The 17,989-nt window shown below is 33.7% G+C and overlaps 1 protein-coding gene across 8 annotated transcripts in view; it reads right to left on the reverse strand.

Moving 5' to 3' along the window:
* The window catches only part of LOC145285901 (serine--tRNA synthetase-like protein Slimp), a 378,960-nt gene that overhangs the window by 213,496 nt on the left and 147,475 nt on the right, over positions 1 to 17,989 (reverse strand). For all 8 annotated transcript variants that reach the window (XM_080134374.1, XM_080134369.1, XM_080134372.1 and 5 more), the window contains one exon: positions 3,619 to 3,664. In XM_080134374.1, the coding sequence (XP_079990500.1) occupies positions 3,619 to 3,664 (46 nt within the window). The remainder of the gene's footprint in view (positions 1 to 3,618; positions 3,665 to 17,989) is intronic.

Genomic DNA, 17,989 nt, shown 5'->3' on the forward strand with positions numbered 1-17,989 from the left:
CATAAACAGATAAACTGTTTTAAAAACAACACTTGAAGGTGAAAACATTTTATTAAATGAGGAAAAAAAAACATCATTCGATTGGGTTTCTCCTTTACAGCTTTGGTTTTTTTTTACTATTTTTTTTTTCTCTTTTTATAATTGAAATGTATCTTATTAATGTTTTTGGATCTTAGAAAATCCATTATTTTTTGTTCTTATTTTCCGTAAGTTGGGTATCCATGGCCTCATGTTGGTATTTCAAGGATATGTGCTGGTATTGTTATTTATAAAATTAAAAATTTGAAATAAACAGATAAACGGTTTAAAAAAAAAAAAAAACACTTTATAGAGCAAACATTGTATTAAATGAGAAAAATCAATATATATATATATATATATATATATATATTATTGATTCCACAGAAGACAGAATCAGTACCAACTCCTCAACACAGGAAATCTTTAATAAGCACAAAACCTTTTACCAAGCAACCCTAAAAAACAGTAGTTATAGCAATACCACCATCAACTACATTGAACCAATAATAATAAGAAGAAAAGGCACAGAACTAAAAAAATCATTTGGTTCCGATAAATATTATGATCAAGAATAAACTTGGAAAAATTTTTTTTACTTTGACTAACACTCACTTTCCCTCAAACAACATATTGCACAAAATATTTAATAAAAATACTATAAAGCTCAGCTACAGTTGCAGTGATAACCTAGAAAGAATAATAAAAAAACAATAGAAAAGAAACAATAACAATTACAATAATATTAGTAATACACAAAACTGCAATTGCATAAATAAGGCAGAAAGCCCACTTGGGCAACAATGCTTACAATCTAAAGTTGTCTACAAAGCCATTATTGCACCAATAGAAGATCCAAATAATAAAAAATATTATAAAATAAATATGTATTCGATACGTTTGAAGCCAAAACAACACATTATTACAAAATAAAATGATATTTATTTTGTTTGAAATTTATAAATATATTTCAAAGTAAAAACTTCATCTTCAGTATGTCTTTCTTTCTTTTTTTTGCCATGTTGTTGTTGGAGCATAGAATCATTGTTTTGGCTTCAAATGTATCTAATACATATTTATTTTATTCAAACTCAACCAGCGCTTCTATTCAAGGAACACAACCCTAACGTGAATTCCGCATGACCAACACACCATTTTGACATTTGAAAAGACTTCCGCAGAAACAACAAACGGACTTCTACTGATTCTATGCTCCAACAACAACATGGCAAAAAAAAAAAAAGAAAGACATACATACTGATGATGAAGTATATCTTCGAAATATATTTATAAATTTCAATATAAATTTCGAACAAAATAAATATCTGTTTATTTTGTAATAATGCGTTGTTTTGGCTTCAAACATATCTAATACATATTTATTTTATTCAAACTCAACCAGCGCTTCTATTCAAGGAACATAAACCCTAACGAAAAAATATTATATCGGGCTAGTTAGACCCTGTTTAAAGATTGCTTTAGAGTCCACAAATGCTTCTTTACAAACCCCAAACACCCGAACAAAACCTCCCTAACTAACAACTACCTAAGCCTAATCCAAAACCTTACCCCCACCAAATGGGAAATTCTCAAAAAAAACTAATGCTTGTAAATCCCTAAGAAAATTTGAGATCGTAAATTTTATTGAATTTCTATTGCATCTTATTAACTTCTTTGATTTTGATAACCACATTACAGATGAAGATAGCAGAAAACAGACTTTCAAAGACAGGCGATTATTCTTTTCAAAAGTAAAAACCAACCAACAAAATGTTTAACCAAATTTTTTTTTTTTTTTCAATGAATACAATGCATAAGTTTGCTGGAATTATTCTGTGTAAAAAATAACTTTACCATTTGACAAATTTAACGCTTTTCTAAGGACCACTCAGGAGAACAAATAGTAATGGTGGTTATAATTTAACAAGTTATAAATTCGTCTAGTACTCCCATAAGTACTAAAACCTGTCCGATTCATTATTTACTAATTATTTCCAGACAGTTGCACCATTAAGAAACCATTGTACCATAAATTTACTTAAAAAAAAAAAACGGCTGCTCTTAAAACCAAATTTTTATTTTTATAATAATCATAATTTTGGGTTTAAAATTTAAAAAATGCAACATACTAAAAATGTTTGTAAATTTGGGGGTGATTTATCTTATACCCTGATAACATAACTATTTAGGACGTAAGACACAAGATCAGGTAAAGCTCTGAAAAGCCAACATAGTCATAGTCAAGATTGTCTGCTCTTTTTGAGTTCCAGTGTCAGTAGGACGACAGTGAAATGTGAGATATGATCCCTTTTGATTTATCCAACCAAATGGACGGCATAAACCAGAAATAAAAAGATAGACAATCTTAACTATAATTGCCAATACATTAAGAGCTGTGCACCCTGGCCTACTTAGTATTCCCGTTAAGGGTGCCTCAAGCAATTTCTAAAACCAAGCTCTTATCTTTACATCATCAATGCTCTGATCCGCATCTGGCATCAATTCAAATGGATGGCTCTTGTCTAGGGGAGGCCCCATGTTTTGACAAACTTCTGGGCTTGACCTTTACTCCTGATCTGAAATGGAACACATACATCAAGTCTGTTGCCAAGATCGCTGGAAAAATGGTGGGATCCTTCTACCGCTCCAAAAGATATCTCACTACTGATGCAATTCTCTATCTATATAAAAGCCAAGTATGTCCAAGGATGGAATACTGTTGCCACATCTGGGCAGAAGTTGCTAAAAAACAGCCTATCCTGCCTTGACAGAGTACAAAATAGACTTTGTGGTTTAGTGGGGGATGCCCTTTTCTCTACCCTGCAACCTCTCTCCCACAGAAGAGACGTTGCAAGCCTATCTCTGTTTTATCGTTATTTCAATGGCAGGTGCTCGTCTGAACTCCAATCTCTGGCCCCCCTCGCCAATCTTTCACAATAAACACCCGTCTAGCTGAAACCACTGTCAAAAATTTTCCCCACTCTTTATCTGTGCCTAAATCAAAACGTAGATTCCATGAACAAAGCTTCTTTCTTAGAACTGCACGCCTCTGGAACTCTCTACCACTTGCCTATTTCCCTCCTGACTTCAACATGAATATCTTCAAATCCAACAAACAAATTCCTGATGAACCACCCCCTTCCAAATAATGTCATTTTATCAAATCTCCAATACTAATGAATACTGCAACACTATCCCATTGATTACTGTATACAAAATAACCCTTATCCTCGAGTGGCTCCTGGGCCTTGATAAGTGGTGACCTTCATGTAAAAAAAAAAATTAGGAATAAAAACAGAAGGTAATGCCTAGGTGAATGGACCTCCTAGAACTAGACAGGCTGACAGATGCAAGATCATCACCGACTCAAAAATGACCTAGACTATTCTGGACTGATTATTAAAGTTTGGTTTGAGCTCTATTTGGAACTGTGGCGGGTAAGTACTGAAGAAATACAAATCATTTTACTGCAATGTGATTTAGTTTGATTTGTTGCAGGGTTAGAGCTAGGGTTTGTCAATTACTCATGTGTCCAGCTACCATTATTATGTGGATCTATATCAAATCCAGTACTTTTATGACCAATAAATATGTTCTTACCATTAGGAGAAATCGATTCCTGCAAGATAACTGGTCCATTGAGTGGCTGCAAATAAATATATGGAATTAAAATAATAGAAATTTAATACATAAAACAAATAAACCAAAATTATTTGAATAAAAGTTTACCTCAGTCTGCTCCTCTCTCCCTGTATGTGCATGTGTGTGCGCATATATATTATTTATTCAAGGGTAAACAGTTACATTTGGTCGCTACAAACAGCCATCTGTTTCAGTCAATGAGACTTTGTCAGGTGACCTCAAACCATTCGACACCATAGAATATATATATATATACACACACACACACACACTATGAGGTATAAGCGGTAAAAAAGGATAAAAAGTGCTCAATACGTTAGTAGAGCTGAATATGTTTTTTATTTTACAATCATAAAACAGAAACAATTGCTATAGACTAATGTTTTGAGGTTGTGAAATAAAATACACACACATACACACACACAGGGCATCTTTAACAGTTATCAGCATTGTCTTGACAATAATGGTCATCAATTTGAACATTTGCAAACATGATTCTTAAAAAGCTGTTGTAATCTGTATTCAAGGCTATTCCATTTCTCTTTATGTTCACGAATAAAAGTTTTATCATCATTCAAAGTGTGAGTACATATTTTAGACACCACATGATTATATATATATATATATATATATATATATATATATATATATATATATATATATACTAGCATTTCAGCTCAGCGTTGCCCGGGTGTTTGGACGTGTATGTTGTGCAAAAAAAAAAAAAAAAAGGTCAATTTTTTAACTTTAACTCCTATTATGACCCCTTAAAATTTATTGTTTTGGGCTCAAATCAAGTTATTAAGTTAGATCCATGTCCAAGGAACCTATATCTAAAATTTCAAGTGTTTCGACACGAAATTGTCTGAGGAGTTTGGTAGAGTTCTCAAAGGTCAAATCGTTGAACTTTGACCCTTTAACAGCCAAATTTCTGGCTGAAAACCGATCACATAGATTTTCGCAAATCTCAGTACCCTGTATATCAAATTTCGAGTCTGTAGACTGAAAATTGACACAGTTGTTGCGTAGGGAAATGTACAGACACACACGTTCACTTATATATATATATATATATATATATATACACACACCAGACTTTTACCAACGTTTTTTTTTATTTTACCGTCATTGGATCTTCTACTCTTCACTTGCAGTTTCATTAAATACTTTGCAAGCAAAATCAGATTCTACATTTTGTTAATTCCTACCCTTTGATTAGAAAGAAAGTATTTCCGTCTAAACTCCTTGGATTAAGGACAATCCACTTAGTTTGTGTTGTTTTTTTGAAAATGAAATGTTTTTAACTCTTGTTAAAGTGTTTTTTAACATGTTTTATTTATTCCTTGTTCTTATATACAGGGTGGGCCAAAATAAGGGGCCTATTTTTAAAAATTCATAAATTCATGTAAGTTTTAAGAAGTGTTTTTCGGCCAAAATTTGTTTAGTTCATTTCAAAAAAATCTCGGAAGGGTCAGTCTACACACACATAAAGTTTGGTGAGTTTAACTTTTATTTTGTGGAAGTTATTCAAATTTAAAGATAGGACCCTTATTTTGGCCCACCCTATATATATATATATATATATATATATATATATATATATATATATATATAATGATAGAATATCTTTGAGGCTAATCACGTTTAAACTCAAAAAACACAACAAATGGAGGTTCAGTTTAAATGTGAATCATCTCCAAGATATTAAAATGTTTTGAGTCAGAATAGAAAATGAGTCAAGCCAGTTGTTTGTAAAATATTCAAGGAAACCCCAGAATGTTTTTTTTTCTCCTGCATCGATTCAAATACAGTATTCAATTGTTTGTTTTTATTCATATTTTCTTTCCCCATTCCAGTTTTTCTGCATTGCTATCAACCTTCATAAATATCCACATATCTAAATGAATGCATATTAAATAAGCAGAAATGCCCTGTTGTATTTGTTGGTTAATAATTACTAAAGATTATATTATTTTAGGAATCGTTTTGCTAAATTAAGATAACAGCCTACAATGCACGTATGTTATTAGTATTTTTTAGTAGTGAATAGTATCTTTCTATACTATCCAAATTCAAATAGTTTAGAAGTCTGCGCAGGGTAAAGCTTGTCCTCGATTTTCTACAGTTTCAATCAATCAATTTTATTAGCAAAAAAAAAAAAAAAAAAAAAACTCTTACAAAACTTCAAATACAATTTTAATGAAATATGTATGTATAAAACATTAATTCAGAGCTTTCCAACATAGTTTCCTCAGCGCCACTCTTTCTTCAGTTTAGGGGACAGATTAGAAACAAACAAAATATGATGTTAATGAAAAAATGCAAAGTGGTAATCATTCAATCCCAAACTATGTCGGGTCTCCCTGCTGGTACTGTGATAAAAACTTAAAACAGGATAAACACTAGGCTAATAATCAACATTTGTTCATCTCTTTTTAACTTTTATAAAATACAAAGAAAAAAAAAGGACATGGAAAAGAAATATAAATAACTAGCGGGGAAGGGAGGTCATAAAATGTGTTTAAATATGATATTTTAATTCGTCCAGATTTCATATATATATCATTATAGAGTCGTGATTTCATGCTGGTATTGTGATAAAAAGTTAATACAGGATAAACAAATAGGCTAATATCTTCTTTCAACTTTTATAGAATACAAGAAAATACAAGAAAAAAAAAAGGACATGGAAATAAGATATAAATAATTCTAAGTATTACTCAGAAATAAAATACTTCTTAGATCTTTAGAAATTCCATGAGGAACTGAATAATTTTTTTTTATCAAATACTGGTATTAGAAAAAAAAAAATTAAACATGTTTCTATTTTTTTTTTTTTTTTTGCCAAATATCTACGTTCCTCGCTCGTCTCATCAAAATGACTCAAGGAGACAAAATCTCCTTAACATTTCAAATATGTATCTCTAATTTTAATGAAATTGAAGTTATATGGGCAAAGACACTAAATCATGGTGGGTTGGTTGGTTGTTTTGTTTTACGGCATATCAACCCTTTTCAGGTTATTTAATGCCGAATCCAAAGATTTTGAAGAAAAATTTTTTAATAGAATACATTTGTTGTTTTCAAGTCGGTTTCTATTTAACCCATAGTTGGGACCCTAACAGGTACTACCACTCCGGGTCAGAGTGGACCTGGGAGCAATGGCAATTAAAGGGTGGCTCCACACTCCCCAAAGCCCGCAAGCTGGGGCCTCACCACTGGATATAGTTTAAGGTCATATCCAGGATCAAATCATGTTGGGAGTTTATTGTAATAAAAATTTTTTTAATGGTGTAGCATTTAAAAAAATTTTTAATGGTGTAGCATTTAAAAGAATTTTTAATGGTGTAGCATTTAAAAGAAAATTTAATGGTGTAGCATTTAAAAAAATTTTTTTTTTTTTTTTGTAAAATATAATTATATGAGGAATCATTTTGAGATAAAATCTATTGAGAAATACACACTTTAGATATGTAAACATTAGCTAAAGAATAGGTTATCTAAAAATGGTTTCTCTTTTGAGTCATATTGGATAACTTGAGCTAATGTTTATATATTTAAAGCGTGTATTTCTAAAGCTAATGTTTATATATTTAAAGCGTGTATTTCTCAACATTTTAACTCAAAAGATTCCTCATACAACAATTCATTCATTTAAGTGGTTTCCTGCCTGGTCAGCCATTAATGGCTATGACTCTTCATCTTTCTCTCTCCCTTGAAACATTCATGAATTCATTGTTGCTCATCATTCACAACCCCATTCACACTGTTTTCTTGAAAGTATTTGATGTATTGCCACAGCTTTCTTTTCAGTTGTACAGACAAGGTTGCAGTTTCTTTCTGTCCAAGCAGTGCTTATAATAGGCGATTGTCCTGACCATTGTACCCAAAAGGATCTTCTGCCCAGCACAGCACGAAACCAAGAACAGAATTATTCCTGATTGCTTATGTATTACATCAGTTATCTGCTTTCCATGAGCTCACGTTACCCTGAATGGGAGGGGGGGGGGTGAGCTGAAGTAGATTCTCGACCTTGCCCAGGGGTCTCTCAGACTAACGGAGGGAAGGAGGCACCTAACTTTTCTTTTGACAGCAGTACTGTCCCTTCACTCTATACAGCACCTAATATTCCCAAATGGTCACCCATCTGGTATCAGCTAGGCATATCGTTGCTTAACTTCAGTTATCTGGCAAGAACCAGTATGTCAATGTAATTATGCCGTATATCATATAATAATATTTAACAAAAAAAAAAAAATTTTTTAATTTTCTTTTAACGCCTACACAAAATTTTTTTTCTCACAATAAACTCATGCCGGGATTTAGCGACTTTGCCGACATATATAGGTATTTACTCCATCCTCACTGCAGAAAGATGTGACAAAGTTAGGAAGAGTCATGCCAGCACTGCTAAAAGTGGGGCACTCTGGCCTTTTAAAAATTGCCTAGGCAGCCCTGTCGGCATTCCCTGGTAGGGGTGCCTCAAGCAGTAATAAACTTACTTCACTCGAAAGACTGGAGGCAACAACCTGGGAAGGTGAACCTTCTAGGACTACCCAGAAACATGCCCTAGCCTTGCATACAGATGCAAAGTCATTTCCTACTCAAAAATGGCCAAGATTTTGTCAGACTGATTGTAGAGAATGTATCCTCGACTGGTGTGAATATAATCTACTCAAACTGTGTTTGTTCAGACTGGCACTTATGATGGCATTTAAAATTAAAGAAAATACAGAAACGTCTGTATGAGGTACGTACCAGTCACAGTATGAAGATGAAAAATTCCCAAAAAATTCATGTGATTTGATCAAGTAGTTTTGTTTAAATCAAGAAAATCAAATTTTACTTTTAATGAGGATGATAAAAATGAAATCAATGAATCGGTGGACAAGGGCAGACAACCCTAAAGCACATGGAATAATTACCGATTACCTCCCCTTATGTTCTCTAGAGAAATATGGCCTCATCTGTAACTTATCAGTAAAACACGGCAAATTCGTTTCTCATAAAAAAAAAAATACTTGATCTGGTTTTGTGATTTTTGGAATGTGCAATTTTCATTCTGTGACAAGTATTGGTACACAATAAAAGATTTTCTTCATTTTTGTTTATCGTTATAAGTGCCATTCTGAATAAGCACTTTCAAACCATATGTATATGACACTAATGCTGATAGTTTTAAAACATTTCAGCTTCTTATCTGGCGATATTAGTGGGCGGAACAGGTGAAGGGGACAGTAAAAACAAAGAAAGTAATAATAGTGTTATTAGTAGATTGGTTTGGTTGTTTTGTTTTACGGCATATCAACCCTTTTTCAAATTATCTAATGCCGAATCCAGTTATTTTGAAAAAAGTATTCATGTTTCATCCAGTTATTTTGTAGAAGGTTTTTATTCTTCAAGCTTTTTGTATCTTCAATCGCTAGTTTGTAGTGTTTGGTTTGGTTGTTTTATAGTGGATTTTATCGTTTTTGTTCCCTGCCCTGCAGAACATGAATGAGTTTTGTAATGAGAGAAGGAAAAGGCTTACAGTATTAATGTTTGGTACATTTTAAGTCAGGAAACCAGTCAGGAAGTGGGGGAAATAGAAAGAGAAAAGGGGGAATGGGAAGAAGGAAAAGGGGAAAAAGGAAAAAGGTGTTTTTTGTATTTGCAGACCATAACTAAGTTTTGCAAAAAGGAAGTAGAAAAACAAAAAAACATCAATGTTAGGTGCATCTCGTCTCAGGAAGCCAATATCTTCAGACAGCCTGATCTGGTGGCACCAGAAATATTTTTGGAATAAAGTAGAGATGAACGAAAATATCACCTGCTTTAATAATGTAAAAATGCAAATTAAACAAATTACCAAAAAATAATCTAATTATCTTATTATAATAGAATTTTTCGTATTTGAAGAATTAAGTGAATTTTTCTCTTAATAAATTGCTGACGTGAGATTTTGTAAGTAACCAATCGCTAGTTTGTAGTGTTTGGTTTGGTTGTTTTATAGTGGATTTCGTCGTTTTTGTTCTCTGCCCTGCAGAATATGAATGAGTTTTGTAATGAGAGAGGGAAAAGGGTTACAGTATTAATGTTTGGTACATTTTAAGTTAAGAAACCAGTCAGGAAGTGGGGGAGATAGAAAGAGAAACGGGAAGAAGGAAAAAGGCGAAAAAGTGGATTGTTGATTTTGTTTTTAGTTTTGCAGAACATAATTAAGTTTTTGCAAAAGGAAGTAGAAAAACAAAAAGCATTGATATCGGGTGCATTTCGTCTCGGGAAATCAATCTCTTCAGACAGCCTGATCTGGTAGCACCAGGTTATGAGTAGAGTGAGAAATACATTCAATCCCGAGCAACGTCGAGTTATCCTGCTAATAATGCAATTTATACAAATAGGATAATAACGCCTATTCGTATATCCGGTTTTAACTTTTATAAGATGCAAGAAAAAATAGAAGAAAACAAAGACAGGGAAACGGGATAGGAAAGTATTGTTTAGACATCTCTCAAGCAGTAAAAAAGCTGTGAACATTTACACCTTTTTTTTTTTCTTTTTTTTTTTTTTTTTTGATGTCGAAGATGAGTTCAAACAGAAAATCAAGTCAACCACCACTCTCCAAGCCAAACCTTTCAAGTTAATATCAGGTATGGTGGCAGTACACACTGGAAACAGTCTAGACTGAGGTGAGGGAGGTAAAATTCACTAAAGGCAATATGCATTCAGTTTCTATTTAATTGCTTCCCACGAGGGTAAAAGTAGACACAAGATCAGGTTTTTAATGTGGGAAGAGTCTAGATCCTCAAACAGGGTCACTATAGACTGGGTCAATAATAAGGTAAATTTTTATTTGGTTTCCACATTTATATTTTCCTTTAAAATGACGGCTTTTTCTAAGTTTTTGGGTACGCTGAAAACGAGTTAAACATTTTCATTTTTCGCAAATAAGTAGTTTTCTAGATATTAAGCAATGTAAATCCTTATGTTTAAAGTGGAGGCCATTGTTGTATACACAAGTGTGTGCAAAAAATACGTGCATGTACGAATTTTCGCAATCTTATCTCATAAAGATATTTTTATTATGAAGTTCAAATAAAGATTTTTTAAATTTTTATTTATTTTTTGTAATTTCAATAAATCACATTTATAATTATGACGACAAGCTCTTCTGTAAAGGAACCTCTTCTGTAAAGGTAGCAGTGAGAGATGGAGACTGATAAAGAAGAAAAGAGTGGGATTAAAGATCTGTTGACCGCGTATGGTCTTACAGTTGCTGATTATGTAGGAATTTGACTGGCAATTATTACTGGTAACGTGAAACGATACTGTATCATTGAGAATTATGAATTAAATTCTATTGGAACAGGAGGCAGGGTCATGCCCATCTAATTCTCAATATAAGGTGAAGCATAAGTGAGTTTTGACAAATCTACTCTGCTTTCCCACCAGATCCACACTGAGCAACCCTCGACTTAGGATTGAGATCACTAAACCTGAAAATCACCCAGTAGTGCCGTCCAGACCTAAACATTAGGATCTTAAGTCAGAGACTTGTGAACGATCAGAGTTGTATAATCTTTCAACAAATAATTATTTTTACTTTATTGGAGAGGAGAGGAGAGGAGAGAAGCCAGCTCAGCAGAGCATTTCTTTATTACCATAGCAGAGATATAAGGCTCACATACTTTGGAGGCATCTCGATTTTTATTTTATGACATCCTGGACTTGGGAAAAGGTGATAAGATTATTGACTGTGCCTTCTGTTTGGGAAGGAAGTGGTTTGTGGAGTCTAAGATGGGGTTTAGTGCAAACCTTTGGGTAAGCAGTTCAACCTTATCAGTTGCCATGCAAACAAGGGAAATTGCTCATTGCATTACAGATTTTTCAGAAAATCGCAAGTTACAAATTTCTGTGGTTATCTCAGTATGCTTTCTGTTATATGTGGTCATCAATGATTTCTTGATGCTATGACTTTTTGACTTGTGACAGTTGAATCTGTGAAATGATTCCAATAGTAGCTGCACAGGTTGAAGTGAACCGTTGGGGAGAGTGGTTGGTTGTTTTTGTTTTATGGCATATCAACCCTTTTCAGGTTATTTAATGCCGAATCCAGTGATTTTGAAGAACAATTTTTTAATAGAGTATATTTGTTTGTTTTTTTTTAAGTCGGTTTCTATTTAACCCATAGTTGGGACCCTAACAGGTACTACCGCTCTGGGTAAGAGTGTACCTGGGATCAATGGCAATTGAAAGGTGGCTTCACACTCCCTAAAGCCTGCAAGCTGGGGCCTCACCATCGGATATAGTTTAAGGTCATATCCAGGACCACGTTGGGGAGAGTGGCAATTGCTATTTAATTTCCACATGGCAACATGATCTAAACTATTTGGTTCTTTAATTTGCTGAGAAAAAAAAGAAGGGTATTAGTTCATGGGATGTCTATGATGTGATCTCTGATGAATTCTCAATCAGCCTGTTTTGTAGTACTTCGTTGTTTTCAGCAAAGGCTCTTCAGCTTAAGGTCAAAAGTTTAGGATGATAGTCACCATTTTCAAATACTAGAGAATATTTTCCTATCACATCTTATCTTTGATGTTTGAAGAATTCAATCAGATCCAAATCATCAAAAAATTCAACTCCTTGAAGTTCTGTTAAACGCAAGGTCCACATCACCATTCACACTACAGCCAAGATCGCAAGAAATACAACTAAGCTTTCTCTGTACTATGATGGAAATTGTTGATTATGTAGGATATGTTTAGTAATGCTTGGCTCCAATACAAGTCATCATCTCTCTGACATACACCCAGAACCATCAGAGTTTGTTGCCAATGAACTGCAGTAATTTCTATGCACTACTCATATTTCGGTAGGCACAATTTCTTGTACTTCTGTGAAAACATTTTTTTTTCTTTGTGGTCTTCTCTCAAGCAAACTATCTCACTGGTATAGCTTGGGCCTTCCCCTGATCTCTATAGTTGTTCATGGAAGTGGAGCTTTTCATTTTGGGGAGAGTCTGAAAAGGGGTTGGAGTGGAGAGAATCACCACATTGGGTATAAGTGCTTGGCAATTTTTTTTTTTTTTTTCTTTTCTTGCTGAGGGAACTCTTCTGGACACTAGTAGTGGAGCTACTCTCCGAGAGTAACAGGCTGGCCCCTGTCACTAGCAGCATCACCATATTGGGTGTTTCCACTACTTTCTCCTTTTCCGTTCCTTCGCTATGGAAGGTCTTACTCCTGATATCAGAGCCATTCTATCAAGAAGCTCCATAAAAGAGGAAGAAAAAAAAAACAACACGAAAGACGCAAACTTCAAACCAAGATCAGAGAACAGATACTACACTTTAACCATAGCCAAAGTATACTAGGCTTTGATCTAAGTCAAAAGGCAAAATATTGAATCTATTCAGATCATTTTCCAAGGGTTCCAGGAACAAATTCATATAGTAGTTATACAAAGTTAATAATTGAAATATCCGTACAAAAAATATGAATGTCAGATGAAATGTCTTGAAAAAGGTGAATTGGAAGCAGTGTAGACGTGTAAACCTTGATAAAATGTACAAAACCTACCAGTGTTCAGTTCCTAACTGAAACAAATACATGGTAAACAGCTGATGATTACCATTTCTGTTTCACATTTTAGGGTCCTCTGTCTATATTTCACAACTGATGTAGATGGGTCCTTTTTAGTATTTTATGAACTTTTCCAGCCATGAAATCAGTTTATAAAATTATAAGTCTACAATATGCAAATTTAGTATTCCAAGAATTCAAACCCCTTGAATGCTGTATATTAGTGCTACGATAATGCTGTTGTCATAAATATGAAAGAGTGGAATGCTTCTGTATTATTAGCAACTGGGGCTGTTTCTCTGGATGGTGATTCCTGTAAATGGCCCATATAAATACGCACACACACACACACACACATATATATATATATATATATATACTAGCAGGGAGACCTGACGTTGTCTGGGATTGAATGAGGATAAAAATTGTTCCAGCCTCCTATACTTTTATTGTCATCGAAATCTGTGAAATCGATTGATTGCCTGCTCTCATTAGGGACACCCCTCCCCGCAGTGTACTGGGAGAAAGCTTCACATGCCTTTCTGCGGTGACTTAGTCCACAATACACTGTAGTCTATATTGCACTGTAGAGAATCTATTAATTTTATAAAATTATTTATAAATAATGGCTTCCCTTAAAGTTTAAAATGCAAAATTGTTCAATTGTGCTCTAAAAGGAAACATTCATTTCAAATGCGGCCCTGTCTTATAAAATAACCTACTATGGATTTTATGATGGGCCTTTCTCCTTTTATGATGATAAAACTTCTCAAATGCATTTGTGGTGCTAGGTTGTATAAGGGTGTTAACTTTAATCAAAATTTTCGTTCTTTAATCTGGTAATTTTAAATTACAGTAAAATCTTGCTACTATGTCAGTCTTGCTATTATTCCACTTTTGCTCGGTCCCAAATTTACATAGGTTAAGGCCTAAAACTGCACCATTTGTTCATTTTCATCAAGATTTGACATCCCCTGGGGACTTTTGAGCTAAACGGGGGAGGGGCAATGCTAAACGTAGTCATTTTTTTTAGGCCTCGTTCACTGTGCACTCATGGAGGACAATGCATGCTTCACTTGGAGTAAAATAGCATTTTCATTGGTCAATCACCCTTTAGATTGAAACAGGATTTTCATTGGTCAATTATCCTTGAGATTGTAAATAGAATTTTCATTGGCCGACCACCAACGATATTAGAATAGAATCTTCATTGTTTGGTCACCCTTAGGATTGAAAAAACATTTTTTAGATGTGTTGATTCATGCCTATAGTAAGAAGCTCTTCAGTATATCATGCTTAAGTTTGGAAGAGAATTTTCATTGCTAAAAGTGCAGGCTAAATGGAATCATCTTATTGATACTTGTGCTCGTTTCTATATTAATAACTACAAAAGAACTCTGCCAACAAAAAAAAAAAAAGATAAAAACATGAAACATGGCCGACATTTTAAAAGGTCAAAAATCTCAAAAGGGTATGAATCAATAATTACTATTTTTTTTTAAGTAGGAAATATAAGACATCTTCCTGTGTACAAAGCTGTCATATAAAATGACCGACACAAGCACTTTCGATATAACCAGTAGTGGAACAGCTTATTTAAGCCAAGCATTTGCATCGAACTTGGTAAGTGTGTGTGTGGGGGGAAGGGGTAATCTCTTTTCTTTGCTACAGCCCTTTTCTCACAGAAGAGACATTGCTTGTCTATCATTATTTCCATAGAAAGTGCTTTACTGAGTTCCAATCTCTGGTTCCTCATTGTAAGACATTCACAGCAAGGACTCGCCTTTCTACCACAACAACAGAAGACTTTGTATTATTTGGACCACTGTTCTCATTTTGAGTGTTATTTTCACAACGTTTCAGCCAATGTAACCTCTGACTTTCTTCAGGTTCCCTTGTTGAACTCTGGAACTTCCACAGAAGTTTGAATTGATTTAATCCATGACAGTATCATGCTCTTATTCTGTCAGCCATGACCAGGTAGAAGTCTTAAGAAATTAGTAAGACTAGGACAACAGCATATTCTTTTCATTGTTTTGACTCTCGAGTGTGTATCCGTTGATATCTTATATGCTTTTATATAGAGTGATGTGGTTCTCCATTGATTAACTCGGATATATACTAGAGTCAAAACAATGATAAAAATATTCTGCTGTCATAGCCCAAGTAATTAGCAATTGTATTCTAAAGAATATCAGTTACAACTGAGTTTTACCTAGTTCTTTAAATGTTATGTTTGCTGAGAGAATGAGAGCATGCTACCTCGGTGGATTGAATAAAAGATTTGATTCGAAATTCCATGCAGATTCCAGAGTTTGACAGAAAAATTCCTTAGTTTGATAAGAAACACCTAAAGAAAGTCAAAGATTACATTGGTCTAATTTCTCTAGATTTACTTTGGCGCTTTCCTTTACAGTGCGTTCTCATTTTTGCCACTTCTGTGTCGAAGATTTTGTAGTTCATTCCATCATTACCCTTTGGCCAATTCATCTCAGCTTTCTTCTCTGGATGTTTCCATTCTTGCTTTTCGAACTGACTTTTTCTTATTGTGTGTCACTTAGAGATTCTGGCTACATGTCTCACAGCATTTGGTGTGCGTTTTTGAGATGCTTCTTTTTTGCAATTTTTTTTGATAATACACACATCTATAAATATAAAAGCGAAAATGTATGTATGTATGTATGTATGTATGTGTGTTCGCTTTTTCTGTGTGTCTACAAAAGGCTTCTTTCAGAGAAACGGTCGGTCGGTTTACAACTTTTAAAACTTTTTATATCACATACAAATCGTAATATCTCACAGTTAACAATGAAGCTCGCCTGTCTATTTAATTTGCTTGATTTCAGGAAGATAAATATTCAATATTTGTCGCTCGCCACATGTGGGTTAGTCTTTTTCCTATAACATCTTCGGGGGGGGGGGAAGCGTTCAGCAATAAATGAATACTATCCCCGCAGTCAAAACTTGACCTCATTTAAAACAGGCACCTGCTAAATCCAACTAATTAAATAAATTCAAACGTGTTTCCGTTAGCATCTCGCGGTGGGGCAATGGTTAACATCGCACTTTTTTTTCTTTTTTTTTTCACACTTTAATTTACAACTTTGCCTCAAGGGTTCGGGTTCGGGTTCGATCCTCATACTTACTTTTTTTTCTTTAACCCCCCCCCCCAACACCCGGGCAACGCCGGGTACCCCTCACTAGTGTATATATATATATATATATATATATATATATATAAAAAAAAAAAATCAGAACTTTTTTTCGATATCAGAATCTGAAAATTTTTGTGATGCCAAAAAAACAATTCTTTGTGTTGTTTTTGTTTCTTTTTGTTTAAAACTTAATTTTACACGTATTTTGTATTAACGATGAAATGATAAATATTTAATGATTTTAAACTACCAGTAAAATTAAAATCCACAGATAATCCCCACAAGCATATTTGTACATTTTGGAAAATATATGCACATATTTCATGGATTTTGCTGTAATCCACCCCCACCCCTTTAACAAAAACCTTTATATTTAGCAATATAAAAATATCAGAATTGGCCTTAGTAGTTGTATCGGAATAAAAAGATTTTGAACATAATCAGTAATTGTATCAGAATCTTGAAAAATATTGGAACCGTCACATCATATATATATATATCTCAGAAAGTCTATATTCCAAATTCCAAGATAGTGATAATTTCTTTCAGCATGTTAAAATTTCAATTCTTAACACTTGTTTAGCAGCACAGAAACTATCATATAATTATTATGTAAATTTTTTCATATATTCCGCCCTGACTCATAAAAAAAAAAAAAAATAGAACTCTTTAACTTTGAAAGAAAATAAAAATATGGGCATGACAACATAAATTTTTTTAAAAAATCCATAGAGTTGTTTCAATTATGTTACATGATATTTATGCCATTTTTGATTTTAATGCAGAGTCATACACGCTTAACCAACATTAACATAATGTGGTCATATTGTTAGAATTAAGACTAAAAATACCTTTTAAAATGCGTTTTAATTTATTACTAGCGAGGGGTACCCGGCGTTGCCCGGGTGTTTTTCGGTGTGTGTGAAAAAACCCCGAAAATGTGAAAAAAAATCAGGTGCCCGTGAAAAAAAACGAAGCCTTGACGATGCGCAGTTGGAAAATAGTAAAGTGTTAAAAAAAAACAGGTGCGCGTTTTTGATTGACGTGACGGCGATAGGTATTCAGCTGTTACGATTTTGTGCGGGACCGTTTTTAAATAAATAAATCGGTTTGTTTGTTTTAACTAAGTTCGGGGAAAACCAGTTCCCTGTTTATTAGGGGGAGTGTCTCGTCTCAAAATGAAAGCTACCGTCTGATATGACGAAGTGGACATTGAACAAAACCACTGGCTCTGGGCTGGTCATTAGAGTTGAGTTTCGCTTTTTGTTTATACCGAAAACCGAATGTAACGTGTGCCGATGCGGGAAATGTGGAATAATTAACGTTTGAAAGTCAATAAAATTAAATAGACAGGCGAGCTCCGTGGATAACTCTGAGATATTACAATTTATAGCTGATATAAGAAGTTTTAAGAAGTTGTGAAGAAGACTTTTGTGGACATCGAGGAGAAGCGTACATACATACATACATACATTTTCGCTTTTATATATATAGATTTATAAATAGTTTATATTTATTTTCTTAGATAATGTTAACAATGGTTAAATCTAGAAGATGTTTATTAAGGTCTTCTATACAAAACAATTTTTAATTCATAGAATGCGTTTCCGCTATTT

Source organism: Euprymna scolopes, chromosome 10, assembly GCF_053919585.1.
Source record: "Euprymna scolopes isolate OS-2025 chromosome 10, ASM5391958v1, whole genome shotgun sequence".
Taxonomy (NCBI): Eukaryota; Metazoa; Mollusca; class Cephalopoda; order Sepiida; family Sepiolidae; genus Euprymna; species Euprymna scolopes.